Genomic DNA, 15,705 nt, shown 5'->3' on the forward strand with positions numbered 1-15,705 from the left:
CCCTTTGCGAAAGGGGGAAGCAGCCGCTGGCAGTAAATAAAGGGTCGCTGCCGCTCAGCCCTGGAGCCCACCTCTCAGGGTTGATGTTCTGGGGAAAACAGGAGGGAGAAGTTTTATCTAAAAATCATCTCACCATCCTCATGGTAATAATCATATGAAAGTCAGAACTACAACACCCAGCGTGCCTTTCGGCCGGGCCGCTTCAACGCTCCCTTCTTTCGACGGGCCTTTCTTAGCTCCGCCCATAGTCTTCCACAAATCTTTCCCGTTAATGTCAATCAAACCAGTCAACCTATCAAGCGCAGCAGGCGGCAATCAGCCCCGCCCCCCGCCTTCGGCGCGACTGCTTCCGGGGCCAAGGTCCCCAGCCCACGGGTCATGTGACTCCAAGATGGCCGCCCGGCGGCGGCTGGGAGGCTGAGACAGCGGCGGTTCCGGCGGCCCAGGCCGCGATCCCCGTTTCCCGGCCAGGATGATCGGCGCGCCCGACGTGGTGGCCTTCGCCAAGGAGGAGGCGGCGGCCGAGGAGGCGGCGGCGGCGGCGGCGCGCGAGCCGGGCCTGCCCGAGGAGTACTCGGTGCCGCTGCTGCCCGCGCCAGGCCGCGGCGCCCACCCGTGGTCCCGTCGAGGCGGCTTGGGGGGCGGCTCGGGGGCTTCTCCGCCGCCGTTCCCGCGCGACTTCCTGCTGGTGGCCGAGTTCTCGGAGCAGGTGGGCCCGCAGCCGCTGCTGACGGTGCCGGCCTGGGAGGCTCCGGGCGGCTTCGACCTGAACTACTTCGCGCTGCGCATCATGTCGGTGGACTACCAGGCCTGCGCGGCGGGGGCGGCCCCGGGAGGCCCCTACCCGCGCCTGCGCTTCGCCCGGGACTCACAGGTGGTGCTGGGCGACTCCAAGGCGGGCGCCTTCGCCTACGTGCATCACCTGACGCTCTACGACCTGGAGGCTCGCGGCTTCGTGCGGCCCTTCTGCCTGGCCTACGTGTCGGCCGACGAGCGCAAGGTCATGCGCCTCTTCCCGGAGCTCGCAGCCCAGTTCTCGGGCGCCTCCGAGGGCCTGAAGGACGGCAACCGCAGGGCCTTTGCCCGCGAGCTGGAGAAGAAGCTGCACGACCTGGACTACACGCGGGCTGTGCTGCACCGCGAGACCGAGCTGCAGAAGCGCAGCCTGGCCAAAGGGTGCTACACCAGCCGGGCCATTGAGAAGGCCAATGAGTTGGCCAGTGTGGAAAAGGCCATCATCGAGCACCGCGACCTGCTCCGGCAGATCCAATCCTATCCGCCCGGTAGGCGGAAGCAGGCCAGCGGGCCTCCCTGCGAGCCGACCGGAGAGGACACCCAGCCGGAGTTACTTGTTGATGATACGTTGCCACCACCCTGTGCCCAGGGCTCCTCCTACACCCCGAAACTCATCCCAGCCAAGTCCAGCAAATGCTTTGACAAGAAGCTGAAAACCCTCCAGGAACTCTGCGAGGAGCAGTCCTTCAGCCAGACCCTCGACCGGTTGCACCGGATCGAGAAGATGTTCCGGGGTGATGTCTGCTACCTCCTGATCAACCGCATCAGCAGAGCCCTCCTGAAGCAGCAGGCGTTCACCGGCTTCCTTTTCGAAGACGTGTCTCTTCTGGATGAAGAGCAGCAGGAAAAGCCCTTTGAAGTCAGTCTGGGTCAGAACCTGGACCCTCCCAACATGGCTTGTTTGGAAAGCTGCCCGAGTCCTGAGATACTAGTCGATCTTGCCTCTTACAAATCCAGTGTGGAGTCTGTGCCGATTAAGATGGATCCAGAGGTTGAAGACGGCCAAGACCCAGAGGTCTCCCATCCTGTCCCTTATGACAACGTCGAACTTCTAGATGTCGACCTGAAAGGGAGCGTCAGCAGCGGCGAAAGCATTGAAGTTTTGGGAACGGAGAAATCGGCCACAGCTTCTGTCCACTCTGAAAGTCAGTCTGGCTTGCTACAAGCCCCCCCCAGCCCCCCTGTGGTGAGGGACAAAGTCACCAGCAACAGGACCATAAGCGGGGACAGCATCGAAGTCCTCAGTACCTGCCCCTCGGAGGCCCTGATCCCAGACGATTTTAAAGCAAGCTACCCAAGTGCCATTAACGAAGATCCTTATGGTGGCGAAGAAGAGGAAGGTTTCCTGTTCAACCGCGAGTTAAATCTGGACAGCACCGAAGAGGAGGTGGAAGGCAGCCCTGCTCCTGAAGCCCCTCCGGGGGATGCTTCTTGCTGCACTGGCAAAGAGAGCCCCAACTTCCTTGAGGGTCAAGCCAATGTGCCTCCCAGACACGGTGATGACGATGGCGTGGTCAGCATACAGCCATACAGGCCAGGTGACGCAGGGTTTCAGGTGAACTTCACAGACTGCTCCCACGATGGGGTCCTGGGAGGCCTCCTTGCCTATGAACTTGATCCCCATTACCTCTGTGACGGCCGAGAAACCAGTAAAATGAACCTGGATAAGTGCTCGGATTCCACGAGTTACATGAGCAGCGCGGCGTCCACCAACTCCGACAGAACCCCATCCCCCGCTGCTCTCACAGGAGAAAAGTCCAAGAAGGCCGGGCAGAGCGCCTTGCGCTTCATCCGGCAGTACCCCTTCGCCCACCCCGCTATCTACTCTCTGCTGAGCGGGAGGACCCTGGTGGTGCTGGGAGAAGACAAGGCCACCGTGGAGAAGCTCATCACCGCCCTCTCCATTTTTGTCCCCAATTCCGGCGCGTACGCCAAGCCTGTGAAGCACTGGGCCACCTCGCCTTTGCAGATCACGGACTTTCAGAAGTGGAAGCTGGTGGGGCTCCAGAGGTAACATTTCAGGCCCTTGGACCTTCTCCCCCGAGGGGGTTAGTTGCAGAAATGTCCTGTCCTGGCACATTTCCTCACCATATCACATCCTGGAGAGAATTGCCTGCTCCTCCTGTCTCTGACCTCGCCATGTTGAGTGGCGAGATCTGAAATGGGTCTCTGCTGGTATTGGCCGGCTGACTGGACTGGGCAGTGAGGTGTAGAAGTAGAAGAGTGTTATGTATTGGCATGTTTATCCTCCTCATACGTAAATATCCTGTTCAAATATGGTTTGAGGGATGTTCTTTACCCAACACTTGGTGGTCATAAGGAAGGTGAATGGAAAGAAAGCAGTCTGGTGACCTATATGGAGAAATAAGGCTAGACTGGAGCAAAGTGGCTAACCTGTTAGTTTATTTGGGTTCTGTAGCTGCCCATCTCAGCAAACAACTCTGGCAGATGTGCCTGGCAGAACCGGGCAGTGCTCGGCTTCTTTTCTCCTGCCAACCAGTTGATCAGCTGACTGAAAAGAAAAGGTTGCTGATTTCCTGTGTCTGGGGAAGCAGTAAAGCTGAGCCACAGCCTAAGGAGAGAAAGAGGAACTTGCAATTTTGCTAAAAATCACCAGTAACTTCCTCAAGTTTCAGTGGTTGGTGGACGTGGCCAGGCTGAGATTTGAACAGCCACAATCATAACTTCATTTATGTGTTCAATTGGTTTGTCTGCCCCTGTTAAGTAAGCAAATGAGACAATTGTGCAGATGTGGTCCCCGTTTCCTTCATTCTGTTCTAACAAAGGCTGGGATATGGGGAAGGGGTTCAGTTAAACACAGATAAGGGAATTAACTGTTAAAAGGCAATAAGGTATCCTATTCTTTAGCTAAGATCTCCTGAGAAAGTGCATTAGAGAAGGGCGAAGGGGCTTATAAAATCCTTTTCAACAGTGGGCATTGAGAGAGTTTAATGTTGGCTCCTCCTCTTAAGACGCTTCACTCTGTCTCAAGGGCACCTTTTGCCTTCCAACCTCCCCATTTGCACCTGTTCCTTCTCTTTCCAGGTCAACCTCTCCAGGTGGCCCCAACATGATGCATTCTCTCAGCCGATACAGCCGATACATCAGCGTGCTGGACGCCGACCACAAGACCCTCCGCTGTCCGCAGTACCGAGGGCACCTGATCCTCCGGCTGGCCGACCACCGCACCCAGATCAAGCGGGGGAGCACCTACCACGTGCACGTCCAGACCCTCCTCACCCAGCTCTGCTCCAAGGCCTTCCTCTACGCTTTCTGCCATCACCTGCACCTCCCCATCCGAGAGGGAGAGACGGAGGACTCTGTCACTGTGCGGCGGGAGAACTTCTTGAAAGTCCAGCTGGGTCTGGCAAACGAGGACCGCAGAGTGGTCCAGTATCTGGCCGAGCTTCTGAAATTGCAGTACATTCAGGATCCCATCCGCGGGGTTAGCCCCGTGCTCAGGTTCGATTACCTGCCCAGCTCTTTGTACAAAATTTAGGCGTCATCCATAGCCTGCCCTGCCAATGTCCCTCCTCATCCCACATTCGTCTGTGGCCATTAACAGGCTTCCACCGTTCCAGGACTGTCCAGTGGGAATCCTGAGAGCGATAGAGATTACAGTGAGACTCCAGGCATTGGGCACCACTGCCAGGTTGCTCTTAAGAGGCAGAGGGGGCAGGAATGTGGCAGGCAATCATGGAGTGGAGGAAGCTGGGATACTGAATTTGTGAGCAAGTTCTTCCTGTCGGGTCTTTTGCAGATTGGTGGGATATCTCCAGTGCATCTCCTTGCATGTGGGATAATACTCCAACTAACGTGAATTATTATTTGGGCAATTGTCTGTCACATTTGAAATGAGAGGCCTTGTTGGTTTTACCTCACTTTTTCGAGCAGAGGGCAGTGTTCGGAAACAGAATATAAAGTTTCTGATTCGCTGAGGAGGCGAAATCTGCATGGCGAGATGGGTGTGTGTGCAATCTGATTCAAAAGGGAAATTCACTGTTGTGTTGTAGCTCTGAAGACTGGTGAGGTGGTCAGGTGTTGAGGATGTGAATATGGGTGGCCCTTGGGCAACCACCTTACGTGGCTTGGTTTTGGGGCAGGACAGAGCCTAAGAGTTGCTCAGACTGTCAGCTACATTGCGTAGACCCTCTTGTGACATTGAAACACTGCACTGTTTCCCATAGTCTGACACCCAAGAGTTTTGAACCCCAAATTGGCTGGGTCAAGTTCCAGTGGCCTGGCCAACCTAGGCATGGATGCACCCAGGCCCTCCAAAGATAACAATTCCTTTGTTTAGATAGTGGCTTAGATCTTGGCTAATAAAGGAAGCTGCTGCTCAAGCAGACCTTAGTTTGGTGGCTAAGAACATTGTAGATTGAGATCTTTGTTGTTTGCCCTTGAAAATATTCCAACTCGTGCTGAAAACATGCCAGTTTTCCCTTCTGCGAAAGGTCAGGATTGCACAAGACCAAGCTTGAGAAAGCTTTTTGGAGTGCACTTCGTTTACTCATTTGGAAAAGATTCCCAACACATCGATTTCTTGTTCCTCCCAGTGAAATGTTTGGAGAGGGTTGGTTGTGTTACCAGTTTCATTGATGTCATCCATACTGGCACAGCAACAAAGAATTGTTGCATTTCAACAAGACCAGGGAGCAGATTTGGAAATAAAATGTTCCATTTCTGGGCATATTTAAGAAACCCTAAAACTTGTTTGCCTGCAATCCCCAAGAGTTGGCTGGAAAGTGTCGTCTAGTTCTTTAGGCACCAGAGTGTTTTCAGAGGGCTTCTTTGATTTGGGACATATTTCTCAATCTTGGCCACTATCAGAGGTGTGGATTGCTGGCTGGGGGATTCTGGGAGTTGAAGTCCACACCTCTGATAATGGCCAAGGTTGAGGAACACTGCTTTAGGAGTACAGCTTGGTAGCCGGGTGGCTCGGCCCTTCCAGGGCCATCGTGCCTTTTGAGAGCAATCTGGAGTTGCAATGTAGTCGTGACTATACATAGACCTCGCTTGAGTTGATCTGGTGCTGGCTGGCCTGCCCTTGTAGTATCTGTAGACGTAGCACAGGCCTTCCAGGGTTCCCTGGAGAGAAAAGGCTCCCCCCCCCAGAACCTTTCCTCTTATTGCCAATTCCTGCACCCTTTTTGTCACTCCCTGCTAACACCATCACTTTCCAAGCAGCTTCTCTCATCTCTGCATGTTTGGTTTTCTGTTTGGTCCCAGAGCTTTTGCATAGGCGGCGCTTAGGAGACAATAAAAACTGGGATCCTTCAGAGAAATCCAGGCAGCCTTCACGCATTTGTGCTATTAAGTCACATCCTGAGCAAGAACTGGATGAAATAATATTCAACCAAATGACTGTGACTTGAAAAAAAAAAGTGTATATTTAAAAAAGGAAATTATTTATTTGGGCGCAAATATTTTTTGAGATACAAATATATATATATTGTTGTATTTTTTAAAGCTTATATAACCCATGCACTCGTGGTAAAATTCTTAATTTTATTGTGCTTAGTAAAAACTGTCCTGGCGGTCTGTTTGGGCTTGTGCATCTAGTACAGTGAAGGCAACTGTCGGTGGTGGGTGGGGAGAGAAATTGCAAGTGGGGAGAAATTGGTGTCAAATATGTTGCTCAGCTTGTCATTAAAAGCGCCCCTTTCCTTGAACGACACATCTGCTTTTTGGGAGCTGGAAGTACAAACCGTGGGACGAGAGAAAATTACAATCCCCGCATAGTTTAGCTTCCTGCTTCCCTCCCTGGCCAACCACCAGGTTTCCTGGAAAGGCTGTGAGGTGAACGGAAGGAAGGCCATCTCCTGCTTAAGCCTACAAATTGTGGCAATAAATTCTGTAGCTTAACTGTAAAACAGTTTGGAGAACAATCCCCCCCCCCCAAACCTCTCTTCAAAAGATCTCTAGAAGAGCTGCTTCTTCTGTTGTATCAATGTGTTTGTTTATTTTTTCTGGCAAGAGACCTGGGTAGCATCATCTGCTTGAAAACCTTTTACACAATTGTGCTATTTCTTCTTTTTCCCACGAGGAGCACAAGGTGGAATAATCCCATCGGGAAGGAGTCCGAAAACTTTCCAAGGAGTATCTAAAAAAGGGTTAAATCATGGCAACTGGACCAAAGGTGATTAAAACCGTTTTGTTTCTCATCCAGTTGACTCCTTCAGTCAGAATGAAAACTTTGGGTAGGCAGAGAGACGTTGGAATGGCCCAACTCTTGCCATACAGGCTGCAGGGGGTTTCTGAAGAAGTTCCTTGGAGTTTTAATAAATTTTGGTCCAGTTGCCACAATTTAACCCTTTGAGGTACTTTTGGCCTGGATGGTTGAGTCTTCATTTACACATTTTCAAGGAGTCTTGCAGAATTACTTTCCAAAGAGCCATTGAGACTAAACGTGGAGCCGTCCCTCAAAACAGCCTCACTGCCCCAGATACAACTCAGTCAGCTGGACTATTAACCTTCCCTCTCTCCCATTTAAAATTGATTTTTTTTTCTTTCCTAAGGGGTGAACCTCCTGTTCATTGACCTGGGATTTCACTCCCCAAGAAAGGAAGGCAACACTGGCGGGGGACAGGGGACACGGCACCGGCCTGTCATCCATCGTTCCAGAGAGGGTGGGTGCTAAAAATCGCCCTCCTTCCATTTCCTTGCCAGCTCTGGCGCATTTTTCTTTTTAAAGAGGGGGAGGAACAGAATTTGGTTTAAAAGCTGATTATAAAAGCAGAGGCCAAGCCAAGGGAAACCAAAGGCGGGTATTGGGGGGAGGGAGGGTCCTGTTGCAAGAGGGCAGCTGGGATGGGTATAGGGGGGGGGGGGCTGCCATTCCAGATGTGGCTCCTTTACAACACAGGCAAGCCCGGAAGCGGGAAGGAATCGGCGAAGGTCTCCACTTCCTGCTCGATGGACCTCAGCAGCCCTCGATACTTCTGCTCCGTCACCAACTTCTCCTTGAACTCTTTCAGGGTGGCTTTGGGGCTCATGTCGCTCTGGACCTGCAAGGTGAGCTCTATACCTGTATGGGGGAAGAGAGACACCTGCCTGAGCCGAAGCACCTCACTGAAACAAGACTGAGGAATAGGGTAAATTTGGAAGGTTGCTTAATCCCACCCTGTGGAATGATGAAATCCTCTAGGAGGCAAGAAACGAGGGGTTCACCTGGCTGGACTTTGCCTCTATGATTCCAGAGAAGGGGAGCCCCCCCCCTTCTCAAAGGAGTCTATTCTAGGCTTAAGAATATCTTGCTTTGAAGGTGTAGAAAATTCTTCTTTTCTGCAGCTGAAGGCTTGACACTTGCCCATGTCTTGCTCTGCAGACCACAACCAGGGAGCTCTCCCCTCCCCTCCTCCAAGTTCTCACCCGGTTCCCTTAATGTCGGGCTCTCCAACCTTGGCAACTTTAAGGCTTGCAGACTTCCAGAATTCCCCAGCCACCGCATGCTGGGATTTGAAGTCCACAAGTCTTAAAGTTGCCAAGATTAGAGAGCTCTGCCTTAAAGCACTTCACTATCCCCCCTCCTCATCTTCCCAGGATTCACACAATAACCGCTTGGCCTAAGAAAGGGGGGCGGGGAGGAAGAGGGCGGGCAAGCAGGTACAATGACCACCCTACCTTTGTGAATGAAGTGAGCTACTTTTTTGAAGTCTTCTTCCAGGAGTCCTCTGGAGGTGAGAGCCGGGGTCCCCAATCTCAGCCCACTGGGGCGCAAAGCACTTTTGTCTCCTACGAGGGGGGGGGCGGGAAATAGGGATTAAATTGCAGGAAAGGAAACTGCCAGGTGGGGATTTAAGCGGACAGTCATTCCTGCAAGCAGCTGTGCTCAGTGACTGCTGTTCAGTCTCGAAGGCCTACATTAAACCAACTTTAATGTAAGTGTTGCTGTGTTCCGACTCCCCTTGGGACTATTGGTGTGGGGATGCAAGATCTTGGCTTTCCGATTTCGGTCTCTCCCAGCCAACGCAGCCCTCAAAGGATGGGAGCTGGGACTGCCAGAATTGAGCTTCCTTGACCGCAAGGAGGCTTAGTGTTGGGGTCACTATTAGCCACTGCATTGTTTTCCCTGGGTAAGAAGTTCCAAGTGACACCAACCAACCGCCACAGTCCTTCTAAACCCCAACATTAGCAAAAACCTCCGGGGCCGAAGCGCATCCCTTCTGGCTGAGCCTCCCTCACCTGGACAGGTGTTCTTGTTGCAGGCGATGGAGCAGAGCTCCAGGACCCGTTCAGCTCGCCCCCCATCCGTGCCCCGGTTGCGCAGATCGACAAGAATCAAGTGGTTGTCGGAGCCCCCTGCAAGGAGAGCCAAAAAAAACCCCCCAATAGTGGCTGAAGGGTGCAACGAAGCACCATCGTCCTGGGGAGCCCTGCGTGAATTTCGGAGAATTCGCCAGAGGAGAGCTACACACACGGCTGCCCAACAACACAATCCCGTTAGACGTCTATTCGGAAATAAACCTCGCGAGGTGTGGAAATTGTCCTGGAGAGGATTATTTTCTTACCGGTGACGATGTGATATCCCAAGCTGGTGAGCGCGGCTGACAAAGCCTTGCAGTTGGCCACCACCTGTTGCTGGTACGTCTTGAATTCGGGAGTCATGGCTTGTTTCAAGGCCACGGCGATGCCTGTCCCGACCCCCCCAAGAGCGGAAGATGGATTAAGTGGTGCCTCTGTACAATGACACCCCTGGGGGACAGGCCATGCCAGACTGAGACTGAGGGGTGGAAAAGCCTCCTGGCCAGAAGGAACGGACTTTGCAAGACCTCCTGTGGTGTGAATGAAACCCATTTTTTCAAACCTTTTCTTGCCCTGAGCTCGAAGGAAACGGGCAGGAATACGTTCGCCAATTTTTCTTCTTCCTCCCAGTTCTCAGTTCCCGATTGTCTTTTTCTCAAGTGCAGCTCACCTGCGATGGCGTGATTGTGAGGGCCTCCCTGGAGACCAGGAAAGACTGCCTGATTGATGAGACTTTCCAGGTTGTACAGGACCTCCTTCCCCGTTTTGGGGTCCACGCTGCGGACGCCTGGAGAAAGGAAGAAGGGCGTCTGGAAGATGCCGGATGCCTCCCCATCTTCTCCAGAGACTTCAGCCCAGGAAGATGGAGCATCAGTGACCTGCTTGCTGCAACGCTCACCTTTCCTGTAGAAGATCATGCCAGCCCGGCAGCCCCGCAAGGTTTTGTGGGTGGTGGTGGAAACCACGTCACAGTGCTGGAAGGGGGAGGGCACCACGCCGGCGGCCACCAAGCCGCTGATGTGGGCCATATCGGCCATGAGGTAGGCGTTGTTCTCATCCGCGATCTTCCTCATCCGGGCGTAGTCCAAATTCCGGGAGTAGCAGCTGACCCCTAGAGTGGGAGAGAGGGCGAGGGTTACTCCAAAGGACTCCAGGGAAGGAGATGCCAGCGGGGTCCTGGACTCCTTCTAGGACGGAGCTCCGCCTAACGTGGAAGGCCCTCGCACTGGAAAGTTAAGAGAAGCGTTCTCTCCTCCTTAACTTGATCTTCATAATTCTGTACATCGAATGCACTCCTGCCATTTTGGTCATTCTGGACTTTTCTGAAGTTGCAGTCCTACGACAAGGGAAGCACAACCTGGGGAAGAGTGCCCAGGCCCAAGCAGATTACCTCTGAGTAACCCCGGGGAGTGGAAGAGAAGGAGCCTCACCTGCAATGATCAGCTTTGGATGAAAAAGGCGGGCATTCTCCTCCAGTCGGTCATAGTCAATGTAGCCCGTTTCGGGGTTGACCTGAAGCCAAATGAAGAAGCTAAGGGCTGCTTTCAAAATAAGAGGAGGGGGGCATGAGAAGCCAGGAAAGGCTTGTGGCAAACATGCTGAGGTTCCTCCCCCCCAATTCTTTTCACCAGAAGAGGAGTGCAATCCTGAAGTTCACAAACTCTGAGCCAGTTTCCCAGGCCTCCCTCCCTCTCTCAAGGTGGCATGGAGCTCACCTTGTAGGGCATGGACTCGAAGAAGATGGACGTGGCGGAGATTTTCTTCTTGTCGGTCATGAAGCCGTGGGTGAGATGACCCCCATCCGGCAGATCCAAGCCCATAATCCTCCCGTGGGGCTCAACCAGGGCGGTGTACACGGCGAAGTTTGCGGGGGACCCTGGAACAAAGGGACGCAGAGAGGACCCACCCCGAGTCATGTTCAAACTCTGGTGGGTCTGGTGAAAATAGCCCTGTTGTGCCCCTATGGACTGCCACCGAGGGGCATTCTGCAGTCCGTTCCAGAAGAGCTTGTGAAATACCTGAATAGGGCTGGACGTTCACCCCCCACTTCTGTGGGTCTAGCCCATAGGCCTCCAGGGCTCTCTTCTGGCAAAGTCTTTCCAACTCGTCCACAAATTCTGTCCCACCATAATATCTAACAGGAAAAAAAAAATAGATGGGAGCTTCAGCCACCGTTGGCTGGGGAACTCTGGGAGTTGAAGTCCACAAAGCTTAAGGTTGAGAATTGCTGGTTTAAATTCCACACCTTTGGAGTACGTGCATTTACAGGGAGAAATCTCTGAAGACCCTTAAACAGCCAGCTGAGCAAAACTGACACTGCCCCAGTGAGAAGGCTGCTCAGCTACATGCAAACCAAGTTTCAGAAAACATCCCTGGGAAGAGACTAGAAGACTGTAGATCTGATGATCATTTTACCCACCAACATATCCAGTTCTGACCCCCACCATAGGGCCAATAATAATTCTGGAAATTAAGCTCCCAGTTTTAAGTCAAGGACTGTATCAATAACATGGGTGGGGAAGGGGAAAAATAGGTTGCTCCTAGCATCCCCTTTACAGGCCTCAGATGCAGGTTGGTGGTGGTGGGGGGGCTTCATCTGGTCAAAGGGTCTTCAGGTATTCAACCCCAAGACCCCACCCGCTTCCTTCCCAGCCCCACCTTTGCCCCGGATAGCCTTCTGAGTATTTGTTGTTCAGGCAGGAACCCAAGGCCTCCAGAACGGCTCGGCTGGCAAAGTTTTCTGACGCGATCAGCTCCAACCCGAGTCTCTGGCGCCGTTTCTCTTTCTTGATAATATCGTAGACCTGGGGAGGGCAGAAAAAGGGGCTTTCTGGAAGAGGATTGAGAGGGGGGTCTATCTGGAGCTGGGGGTGAGAAGGCAGAGGGCGTGGCATGCACACCCCTCCAAAGAAAGGAAGTTCACCACGGGTCCCCAGGTAGGGGGGAGGTAAAGGATATAGTATAAAGTATAGTACGAAGGATATAGTCCATCTTGAGAGAGTAAGGTGCTTCACATATTTAAATGCCCATGGATTCTAATTTTCCTAAACAATTAGCGATAGATCTTGGTTTGCCTTGGGGGGCTGCCGTGAATATCTGGTTTGATCAGTTGGCATGCTATCTTTGTACCATCACAGTAAATATTTTTGAACCTCCCTTGCGAAAGATTTCTGAAGCGCAGGTATATAATTCCCTGAGTGAGTCAATTACAGCAATTCAGGAAGGTGAACCAATATTCCTGTTACGTTCTTCCCGGATAGCCAGAGGGGGGAATGGAGGCGTTCCCTGGAGTTTCCCACGTGAGCCGCACCAACAGTGACATTGCAGCTCATCCGGGCTGTTTGCTCAGAGGAAGGCAAGCCATCGATTGCAACAAACCCAACTTCGGAACACGTTGTTCTCGCTGCTCTTATTCCCTACGCAAGGCTGAAAGGTGTGTCAACCTGGAAGAGCTGAGCCAGCTTAAAAACTTTCAACTGAACGTCACGCCGCCGGTCAGTGGCCTTTGCCCACCCGGATCAATACAGCCCCCTCCTAGTTGAGGTCACCAGTCAAAGAAGCAGAAGGGGACAGGAGAGGGACCTACCTCGGGGTCATTGGTGTCCAGGGCTTCCATCACCATCTTGTTGTGAGAGACCCAGAGGTCCCTGGTGACCTGGTCTCCGCCGGCGTGTGTGTTGGCCATGGCAGCTGGAAGTACTAGCAGCCTGCAAAAACTTGGTTTTGTAAAAAACACCAGTGCTGCGTCTCGCAAAGTATTTTGCAACATAGAACAAAATCAGCATTCTGTTACCGCCCTCAAAAAGGAGTGTCTCTGCCTTGCATTTAGGCAATGATTTAAGGGGGGTGGCTCTTCAAAGGAGGGTTATAAGACGGGAATCAATGCAAACCAGAGTGATGTCACTAGTGAGACGGGTGGTGGATAGATTTGATGGATGAATGAATGAACCAACCAGTCTAAACATCCAGGAAGTGGTGGGGGAGGGGGCAGACCTGCAGCTTATGTTGTGATGTTGTGGTTTACCCAGTGGCCAGATGAAGCCTCGAAGAGTGTGTCTTGGTGCCTTCTGAATCCGGATAGTTTGTAAACCATTAGATTTAGATTAGAACGGGTCTTTACACTCTGGCCAACTTTAAGATGGGTGGACTTCAACTCCCAGAATTCCCATGTGCTAGGAACTGAAGTCCACCCATCTTTAAATTGCTAGGGTAGAGAAAAAAAACGGTTTAGAGGATTGTGTGAATTCATCCCAGTGTTTGTGCTTTGAAGCAATCCTCTCTTTAGCATTTAGTTGTATGAATAAAGCCTGGGGGGGTGGAATGAAAAGGGAAGGAGCCAGCTGAGTGAGGCTCTTGCTGGACAACGGCCCAACCAACCGCTGTAGAAGAAGGGTTCTAGACATGGTTCCCAAGGGGGTGGGCAGCAGGAGGCCCTAAGGCAGGGGTGGGCAAATTTGGCAACTTTTAAGACTTGTGGACTTCAAGAATTCCCAGAATTCAGAGAGTTGAAGTCCACAAGTCTTCAAAGTTACCAAGATTCGAGAGGCAGCCCTGTCCAAAGTGATGCCATGACAAGCCCAGCGGCTTCCCATCAGCTGACCCCGATCCCTCCCTCCCTCCCAGAGTTTCTGCCTAGACAAAAAGAGGGATTGTCTTTACCACTTCATGTTATACATTAACTTTCCAAGAGGAGCAAAAGTCTCCGGGAAGCTCCCAACCCTGCTGTAATCTAGTGTTGAAATTCTGCCTGGCCTCAAGTCCTTCCTAACTTTCCCGTTTACAGGCCACGGACGGCAGGAACCCCATCAGTTACGGAGGGCACCAAACTGTCAGGTTGCACACAAGTTTCTGTGCAAACACTTGTAGAGTTTTCCTCCTATTCCTTTTTTGCTCAAGGCCTGCCTGGCATCTCAGGAGCGAATATGAACTTGGTGCACAGCTTCTAATGTTTGCAATGCTGAAAGCTGACATTATAATCAGCAGCTTTATGGATACCTACCTCTGGATCCCTGATCACCTTATTCAGTTAGTTAATCCGCATTTTGTATATAAGCGCCTCTCTCACTGTCCCCTTGCCAAGCAAGTTTTTAAAATCCCAGCTACACTCCTGTAAACGGCTCCTCTGCACACAGATTGCATTCTCACGAGTGAAGGCAAATACACGTGTCCCAGGATTATGATGTAAAATCGGTTCCCGGGACCAGAGATTTACTCTATTAGATTGCTAATATGTTCTAATAACATTCTAATACATGTTTTCCAGGCAGGAGAAAAACAGGCTGATCCAGAGGCAGCGACCTAAAGCTACCAACCATCTGCAACCGCCCCGAGCTGGGGATGACAGCCTGGCAGGGCTCCCGGGCTCCCGTTTTGCAACGGGCTGCAAAAGCCTGGGAGGCAGGGGAGAGAAAGCGGGAGCGACCTGTTGAATTTCCGCCTGTTATGCAGAGAAGTAGCCCTGCGGGAAAGAGCGAGAGATCCTACAGAAAAAAAGGAGAAGGTTCCTCCCCCCCCCCTCTCCAAACCATAATACTTACTGGGATCCTCGGTGCAACGGCGGACGCCCCCGCGAAAAAGAGGCGCCTCCCTGCAAACTCCGGGCTTAAATCCACGAGGCCCCGCGCGCTCGGGGGATGGAACGTTCAGCACTTTCTGCCCCGCGCCTCAGCCAATCAGCGCGCTCGCCTGGCCCTCCCGGAGGATTCTACCGCGGCGCGTCACAGCCAATCAGAGGAAAGCAGCCCGGCCCGCCTCCCGCGCGCTCTTTTGCATCGGAGAGATTTTGCAAAGAGATGCGCGGATTGCGCGAGAGAATCAGGCATCCCTCGCGTTGAGATTTTTAACTTTTTTCTATCAAGAGAGATAAGATCAAAATAAAAATCCAAGGAGTAAGATTTCTGGCTGTATTCATTATGCACTTGCCCAATCCGGAAGCCAATTTTTTTAAAATCCACTTTTTTGCAAAATTGGATTCCTAAGCTCCATCCTCGCTCCCCAAAAGGATCTTCCGAGGATTGGCTGCGAATTAGAGCAGTAATTAAACAATAGAAGACATGAGCTATTGGAGCAGAAAGACTGCGATTTCTCAGCCTTGGAAAAGTTTTGTGGACTTCAGCTCCCAGAATCCCCCACCCAACATCTGGCTGGGGAATTTTGGGAGTTGAAGTCCACATCAGTGGTGAAATCCAATTTTTTTTACTACCGGTTCTGTGGGTGTGGCTTGGTAAGGATACTGCAAAATCTCCATTCCCACCCCATTCTGGGGTCAGCCGGAGATGGCATTTGCTGGTTCTCTGAACTACTCAAAATTTCTGCTACTGGTTCTCCGGAACTGTCAGAATCTGCTGGATTACACCCCTGGTCCACATATCTTAAATTGCCAGTTTTGTGATACCCTGGTGTGAATCCTTGCAACTGGGATGAATTTGTCATGTCTGCTCTATTTATAGATTTGTTTTATTCCAACTTTATTATTTTTATAAACAATTCAAGATAGTGAAGCTGCATAGCATTTCTTCCTCCTCCTATTTTCCCCATCCTGTGAGGTGGGCTGAGCTGAGAGAGAAAGAGGGATCAGGCTAAAGTTTTCATGCCTAAGCCCGGACTTATTAAGTATTAATAACAATTAATACTTAATAAAGCAGTTTCTTTCCATCCCTGTAAGTG

At 51.9% G+C, this 15,705-nt stretch overlaps 2 protein-coding genes across 3 annotated transcripts; one reads left to right on the top strand and one right to left on the bottom strand.

Moving 5' to 3' along the window:
* The first annotated feature begins 357 nt into the window (after positions 1 to 357).
* SMCR8 (SMCR8-C9orf72 complex subunit) lies at positions 358 to 6,692 on the top strand. The gene is made up of 2 exons (XM_034441505.3): positions 358 to 2,805; positions 3,841 to 6,692. The coding sequence occupies exons 1-2, from the start codon at positions 473 to 475 to the stop codon at positions 4,292 to 4,294; spliced, it is 2,787 nt and encodes a 928-aa protein (XP_034297396.1). The 5' UTR covers positions 358 to 472; the 3' UTR covers positions 4,295 to 6,692.
* Positions 6,183 to 14,745, bottom strand: SHMT1 (serine hydroxymethyltransferase 1). 2 transcript variants are annotated; one of them, XM_034441507.3, is made up of 12 exons: positions 14,577 to 14,745; positions 12,626 to 12,746; positions 11,698 to 11,843; positions 11,058 to 11,173; positions 10,755 to 10,915; positions 10,470 to 10,551; positions 9,938 to 10,150; positions 9,710 to 9,826; positions 9,306 to 9,428; positions 8,980 to 9,096; positions 8,419 to 8,529; positions 6,183 to 7,822 (listed from the first exon to the last, which is right to left on the bottom strand). In XM_034441507.3, exons 2-12 carry the CDS (start codon positions 12,722 to 12,724, stop codon positions 7,650 to 7,652), a joined length of 1,458 nt encoding a protein of 485 aa, XP_034297398.2. In that variant the 5' UTR covers positions 12,725 to 12,746; positions 14,577 to 14,745; the 3' UTR covers positions 6,183 to 7,649. The 2 variants fall into 2 exon arrangements, with proteins under 2 accessions (XP_034297398.2, XP_087734621.1); XM_087878495.1 differs by having other exon boundaries at positions 12,626 to 12,755; positions 14,577 to 14,653.
* Between the last annotated feature and the right edge of the window lie 960 nt (positions 14,746 to 15,705).

Source organism: Pantherophis guttatus, chromosome 14 (genome assembly GCF_059756535.1).
Source record: "Pantherophis guttatus breed Tessera chromosome 14, ASM5975653v1, whole genome shotgun sequence".
NCBI lineage: Eukaryota > Metazoa > Chordata > Lepidosauria > Squamata > Colubridae > Pantherophis > Pantherophis guttatus.